Source organism: Penaeus monodon, chromosome 5, assembly GCF_015228065.2.
Source record: "Penaeus monodon isolate SGIC_2016 chromosome 5, NSTDA_Pmon_1, whole genome shotgun sequence".
NCBI classification, from domain to species: domain Eukaryota; kingdom Metazoa; phylum Arthropoda; class Malacostraca; order Decapoda; family Penaeidae; genus Penaeus; species Penaeus monodon.
In genome coordinates this window covers 46,380,061-46,387,560 of record NC_051390.1, presented here as the reverse complement: position 1 = coordinate 46,387,560, position 7,500 = coordinate 46,380,061, and the positions used below count along the sequence as shown (strand labels likewise).

At 35.8% G+C, this 7,500-nt stretch overlaps 1 protein-coding gene across 1 annotated transcript in view; it reads right to left on the bottom strand.

Annotated features, from left to right (window-relative positions):
* Window positions 1–7,500, bottom strand: part of LOC119573236 (serine/threonine-protein phosphatase with EF-hands pef-1-like) — a 19,658-nt gene that overhangs the window by 439 nt on the left and 11,719 nt on the right. The window contains exons 9-14 of the mRNA XM_037920364.1: window positions 6,265–6,450; window positions 5,750–5,868; window positions 5,159–5,292; window positions 2,444–2,613; window positions 1,626–1,710; window positions 1–121 (exon numbers count right to left, since the gene is read on the bottom strand). The exon at window positions 1–121 is cut by the window's left edge and continues 439 nt beyond it. Of these exons, the coding sequence (XP_037776292.1) occupies window positions 1–121; window positions 1,626–1,710; window positions 2,444–2,613; window positions 5,159–5,292; window positions 5,750–5,868; window positions 6,265–6,450 (815 nt within the window). The remainder of the gene's footprint in view (window positions 122–1,625; window positions 1,711–2,443; window positions 2,614–5,158; window positions 5,293–5,749; window positions 5,869–6,264; window positions 6,451–7,500) is intronic.

Here is a 7,500-nt window from a genome sequence, read left to right as displayed (position 1 = left end):
CCGTCCTTGTTGATGTCGATCGAGCGGGCCAGGTCGGCGATGTCCTCCTTGGGGATGGGGACGTCGATGTGGCGACTCAGCAGCTCGCACGTCTCGCTGAATTCGTCCATGCTGATGTAGCCTTTGGGGAGTCAGTTAACGGTGGTAAGTCCTTGACCGAGTATGGATAAATGGTCTATTATGGAGAAATAGGGTCGCCCATACTAATGTCATAATCTTTGAGGGAGTCAGTTAACGGTTGGTAAGGTCTTGTCTGAGTATGAATAAATGTCCTATTAATGGAGAAATAGGTTCGTCCATACTAATGTAATAATCTTTGGGAGAATCGGGTAACGGTTTGTTAGCTCACGTCAGAGTATGAATAAATATATAACGTGGCCTTTGAGGGTGTCGGTGAGCGTCAGTTAACGTTTGGTAAGCTCTCGTCTGAATATGAGTAAGTGATACACAAATGAAAAAAAAAGGATTCGTTCATGCTGATGTTAACGGTTGGTAAGTTCTTGTGTGGGTATGATTAAGCGATATATCAATGGAGAAATGAGTCCACACTCATGGTTTGTAAGCTCATGTCAGAATATGAGCAAAGGTATTAATAGATTTGCCTATGCTGATGTAGCCTTTGAGAGTGAGTTAATGATTGGTTAGCTCTTGTCTGAATCTGAATAAATTATACATTAATAGAAACGTGGATCCATACATGCTGATGTGGGATCGATAAGTTCATGTCAGAATATGAATCGATTAAGCTATAATGAAAAAATAATAATATTCGGGCATGATGATGTAACCTTTGACGGGGGTCAATTAATGAAATACAAGGAGATATGTACTCATGCATGCTGATGTGAGAGTTAGTTAATGGTTGATAAACTCTTAAATGAATATGAATAAGTAATATATCAAATGTGATAGGGATTCATGCACTCTGATGTAACCTTTATGGGAGTCAGTTACTACTATGTCAGCTCTTGTCTGAATACGAATAAATTATGCATTAATGAAGAAATGAATTCCTGCATTTTGATGTGAGAGCCATGATCACAGCTAAGTTCATGTCTAAATATGAAGTGTTACACCAATCGAGAAATGGATTTGTACATGCTGTTGCAACTGCAGGGAATTAATTGATGAAGTTATCGTTGATGAGATGATGAGTAAATAAATGGATAAATAAATGCAATCTGAAGATGAATATGGATATAAACAAATCACTTTTTATATAAATACGTAAAGGCGTGTAAAACAGATAGACAAATAGAAAGTGAGGTCGATGAATGGGAAATAAAATGATAAATAAATAGATAATGATAGCTAATTAGTAAGAAAAATGTTAAGAGAAAATGAGAGCTAGACAGAGAGAGAGAGAGAGAGAGAGAGAGAGAGAGAGAGAGAGAGAGAGAGAGAGAGAGAGAGAGAGAGAGAGAGAGAGAGAGAGAGAGAGAAAGAGAAAGAGAAAGAGAAAGAGAAAGAGAAAGAGATAGAGAAAGAGAAAGAGAAAGAGAAAGAGAAGAGAAAGAAAAAGAAAATGGAAAAGGAAAAGAATCAGAGATAGAGAAAGTAAAAAGAGTCAGTGACAGACACACAGAGACACAGACAGACAAACATATAGAAAAACTACAACTTACCTGAATTATCCTTATCAATTAACCTGAAGATCGTCTCCATACTACTCTTGTGTCTATACAGAGCTTCGACCACCGTAGGACCGCCCTGTTTTAGTGTTATTTGTTAGTAAATCATTATGTCTGTTTCTCGACTTCAGTATTTTGTTTTATTACTGTGTGTGTATGATTGTGGGTTTGAGTATTTTGTATTTGTAAATTCTGCTGTTATTATGATTACTATTATCATCAACAGTAGTATTAATATCGTTATGGTAATAATTATTATTATATTTATTCTTAATCCCTGCCATTATAATTATGATATATTATATAGTTCTCATGGTTACCATCAGTATCACTATTACTACTGTTGTTATTATGGTTATCAGTTTGTTACATTATTATCATCAAGATTTAAATTCTGAATTTCATATCATTAGCATTATTTTCGCATCTCATATTATTATCATTAATTCTAAACCTCATATCATTAGCATTAATTATGAGATTCATATCAATAGCATTAGTTCTAAACTTCATATCATTAACATTAATTCTGAACCTCCCATCATTAGTATTAATTCCAAATCTCATATCACTCGCATTAGATCTAAACCTCATATTACTTACATGAATTCTGAACCTCGTATTACTAGCATTAATTCTGAACATTAGCCTTAATTCCGAACCTCACACAATTAGCATAAATTCCGAACCTCGTAAGATTAGCATAATCCCCCATCATTCACCATAAGTAGTTACCCCCCTCTCTCTCCCTCTCCCCCCTCCCCTTCCCCTCCCTCTCCCCCTCCCCTCCCCTCCCTCTCCCCCCACCTCACCTTCACGGCCAAATTCTTCTTGAAAGTTTCCTCACTGAAGGTACTCTTATAATCGACCATATCTGTGATGGGATGCAATGTCACTATTTTCTCCCTCAGCACTCGCCACGGCAGGTTGAGATGACTCTCTCTTTCCATCACTTCCACCCAGTCGCTCACGGTGATGTACCCTGGATGAGGAAGAAGAGAAGGAGAGAATGGTAATAAAGGGGAAGGTGAAGTTAAATCGTCACTTCCGACCTCGTTGCTCACGGTGATGCAATCTGGAAGAGGAACAAGGAAGGGAGAGAAGTAGGGAATGATGAGAAGGAGGAAAGTAAGTGAGTAAGGAAAGCCTACCCTGGAAGAGGAAGGGAAGCAAGAAGGGTTGAATTAAATCGTCTTTTCCACCCAGTTGCTCGCGGTGATGTAAACTGGAAGAGGAAGAAGAAAGGAGAAGAAAGGAGAAGAAGAGAATGGTATGAAAAGGAAGGATGAATTAATCCGTTGGGGATTTTTTTCTTTTCTTTCTGTCTTTCTTTTTTGTGCTTCAGTTTATTGATGAAGAAGCTTGGAAGTGGAAGGAAGGAAAATAAGCAGAGAAGTTTTATTTAAAAGGAAAAGTGAAATAATATATTGGGATAGCGGGATTGATAGGATTCAGTTTATTGCTGTTGTTGTTATTATTCATTTTATTCAGTTACCAGGAAAGATTAATTAATCCGTTGGAGATAATCTCGGCATTTTGTTTAGTTCAATTTGGATAAGATTAAGTTTTGGTTATAGATTTCGGTACACTTTTCCCTCTCCATGACTTTCACTAACTTTGATACACTTTGACATAAGAACGAATGGAAAAGTAAAAAAAAAAAAAAAAAAAAAAAAAAAAAAAAAAAAAATAGCAAGATGAAATAGAAGTTGAATTAAAAATAAAAATAAAAATAATTCAGGATCGTCAAGTCTTAAAGATCCAATTTGATGGAAAAAGTTGTGATTTGACCTTCTTAAAAATTCTTTTGCTTTTTGGTTATAGATTTTATTTCCACCTTCTTTAACAGTGACGTGAACTAAATGACTCATAGCGGTGCATTCTGGAGTAAAACGAGAACAAAAAGGTACAGGAGACGAAGGGAAAAAAAAAGGGAATCATTTGAAGGGAAAATTATGGATCATTGGATGGGAGAATTATGGATCCTTTGATGGGAATATTATGGATCCTTTGAAATGAAAATTATGAATCATTTGAAGAGTAAATTATGGATCATTGGATGGGAAAAATATGGATCCTTTGAAGGGAAAACTGTGGATCATCTGAATGGAAAATGATAGATTCTTTGATAGGAAGATCATGGATCCTTTGAAGGGAAAAGTATGGATCGTTTGCGGGGAAAATTGTAGATTATTTAAAGGGAAAATTGTGGATCCTTTGAACAGGAAATTAAGGATCATCTGAAGGAAAAATCATGGATCATTTGATGGAAAAATTATTGATCATTTGAAGGGAAATTTAGGAATCATTTGATGGGAAAAGTAGGTAGCATTTGAAGGGAAAAGTAAAGATCATTTGAAGTGAAAGAAAGTTATAATCATTTGATGGGAAAATTATGAATCATTTGTTAGGATGATTGTGGATCAATTTCAGGATAAGTTATGGCTGATTTGATGGGGAAATTATGAATCATTTGAAGGGAAAAATGAGGACTATAAAAGAAATAATGGGATTTATGTCAAAAAGGTTCTTTTCCTCTAGTTCTAGCTTTAGTTTCAGCTTTCTCTTCTCGTGACTTGAAATAAGTAAAATTCAATAAATAACAAACCTCTGATGACAAACATGAAAGGATATCTTAATATGTAAATATATCAATTTCAGTTCTTGATAACAGAATAAGGACTTATATAGGAAGAAAAAGAATGAAATGTAAACAAAAATGTATAAAAGCGACCGTTTTATTAGGTAATATTGTTTTTTTTTATGTAGCCTGGAATAAGAATGTACTTTAAACGGAGAATGAATAACACATGATCAGGTAGGAAGTAAAGAGGTTTAATCCTATTAATCACAAGATCCAGTAAGTTTCAGTTCTGGATAACACAATAACAGGTTCTCAGGAAAGAAAACAGAGAACAGAGAATCCAAAAAAATATAACAATTTGGTTTGTTATCAGTACTTTGGTGCACGCTAGTAAAAATGTAACCTTTTAAAGATAAAGAATAAATAAGGGGGTCAAATAATTACAGTTTCTATTGGTTTTAGTTATATATCCTGTAGTAGCTTTTCTTCATGGTAACTTAAGCTTAAATGTGAAAGAAAAGCAGAAGGGCAGATTATAATAAACAGAAGCAGAAAAAAAGGGAAGAAATGTGTTATGATTATGTGAATTTTTAGTCTCTAATAATATACTGTATTCTGGCTCGGTTTCCTCTTTCCTGGTGATTTAGAACGGTAAGGAGATAAGTTTAGAGAAAAAGATATATATATCTCAGTAAGCAAAAAAAAAAAAAAAAAATCGTTCTTGAGAGTGTTAGTGATGAAGCCTGATGAAGAGGAGACCTAAAACGGTTGAAGTTTTATTTAAAAGACTCTTTGTTATATGTGAAGTCGTGCTGAAGCAATGGCAAGATAAACAGATAGTGAAAGCATGTTAGATTGTTAATTTTTCTTTTTTATTTTTTACTGTGACTGCTTTCTATTCTTCTTTCTTAACGATTGTTTCTCATAAGATTCCTCTCCCTACCTTTGTTGTCTTTATCCTTCTGCTGGAATGCCTGTAGGAGTCTAGACTTCGAAGCGTTGATTTGACTTCGCAGTTCCCTGAAGGCAGAGGTCTCCATCCTTCCTACGCGCTCTCTTATGGTCAGTTTTCGAGACCTGCGAGTGGGAGGCAAAGGGAGGAAAAAGCAATGATGATAATGTGGTTTGGAATCGAGTGAAAGGGGGAATGGCTGAGTAGAAAATCAACTTGTATTGAGAGAGAGAGGGAGGGAGAGAGGGAGAGAGGGAGAGAGAGAGAGAGGAGAGAGAGAGAGAGAGAGAGAGAGAGAGAGAGAGAGAGAGAGAGAGAGAGAGAGAGAGAGAGAGAGGGGGGAAGGGAAGGGAAGGTGCTGTACATCTTCGAAAAGATAACCATAAAAAGGTATAACGAGTTAGTAGGATCCTACCTTACGCAAAGCGAATATCACACTCCCAGGTATTTCCACATCACCACTATAACAATAAGTGAAGTGACATACAAAAAAAGAAATCTACGGCCTGATGTCATGATATCGAAAATGCAACAATAAAATAAAAGAATGGAAAGCTATAACAAGAAGCACTAAGAACCTACTTCATATCTGCCGTGTACTGGACGAAGTGGGGCTCCAGGCGAGGACCCTGTAGCTTGACATAGGCCCCTCTGTTGGACCCGGCCTCGTAGTAGTTGGAAGCCGAGAAGATGGTCAGACACTGTGGAGAGGTGGAGGCTGTTCGGATGAAGTTTTTTTTTTTTGGGGGGGTACTACAATGCTATTTCGAATATGCCTTTGTTTGCCTTTCTTTTGCGTTTTTTTTTTTTGTTTTTTTGAGGGGGGGGAGGTAGCTGTTTCACTTCGATTGTTTTATTGCCTCGCGATTAAAGGATTTTGCTCACTATAAGAATAATAGGCTAATGTGTGCGTGTTATCATCATGGCTATAAACCAAGTTTTATCGTTGTCTGTAGATAATCACTCATAAAATACCGGATCAAAATTCTTATCATCGAATTTTACGCTAAACTCCAATACAATAATAAAGAAAAACATAATATTCACTTTTACTATTTAACTATGCAAGAAAATCACAAGCCACAACTACACCATACCGTATTGTTGTGCGTGAATTCGTATCCTTCTGGTTTGCACTCATGGGATCGGATAAGGAGCGAGAGGCCGTTCTTCATGAGCAGGTCCCTGGTGATGTCAGGACCGAAGTAACTTCCTCCGCCTCTGAAGGAGTTGGGCCGACATCCCAAGTGTGGCTGGGGGTCGCTCCACAGAAGGTCCAGCACCTGGTGATTGGGGGCATGAACGTGTTAGCAACGTGTTTTGTTGTCGTTTGTTCTCTTCTCTTCTATAAATTGATGTATGAAATGGTGAATCAGTGGATTAGTGTGTAGCTAGTTTCGATATGTGATTAATATTGTAGCTAAAAAAATAGACACTGTTTTCAAGACAATGCAGTGGATATGAACTGAATTTTGTTGGTAATTTTACAAGAATCTTCCGCTATGTTACGCCGCTGTTTCTCATCGCCTTAGATATAATTTTCACGCATACGTAATAATAACACAATTCAGTCAGTCTTTGGACTGTATCTCCCGTTCCATTTTAACTCACTGTTGCCGGGTGAATGTTTTGTCGACTATTTGTCAATTTGCACATAAGTGGCTCCACTAGTGCTTAGTTACCAAGGAGCCTGTAAATACGCCATCGCGACTTCACCTGTCTTCCCCTTTCCTTGAATTTTCGGGATATTTTTCTAATGCTTTTTATATCGATGCTGTTGATAATATTATTAATATTTATTATTATTGTTGTTTTGTTGTTGTTGTTGTTGTTATTATTATTATTATTATTATTATTATTATTATTATTATTATTATTATTATCATTGTTATTATTATCATTATCATTATCATTATCATTATTATTATCATCATTATTATTATTATTAGACCCGCTCAGGAAAGGATCTTTATAATGGAATTGCTCTTGCAAGATAAAAAAAAAAAAAAAACTTCAATATTTAGTGTAGCATTGCAAGAGCATCATATAAAAAAATAAGCTGCTGTAGGTACTTTTCGTGTGATTGCAAGATTACGAAGAAAATGATAGTGGTTTTAGTCCAGTAAAGGATGAAATTGATTATTATAAGTTAGCAATGCTGCATTTACTGTCTGGGTGTGGCTACTTTTGTTCACTAAATCATCGCGTGTTCATAAAACAATTATAGTTTTAATGATGATAGAAATTACATTAATGTATGATAATGCGATGAGTATGAGGAAGATGATGATTATGAAAATATAGCTAGAATAGTAAAAGTAATATTATTAATA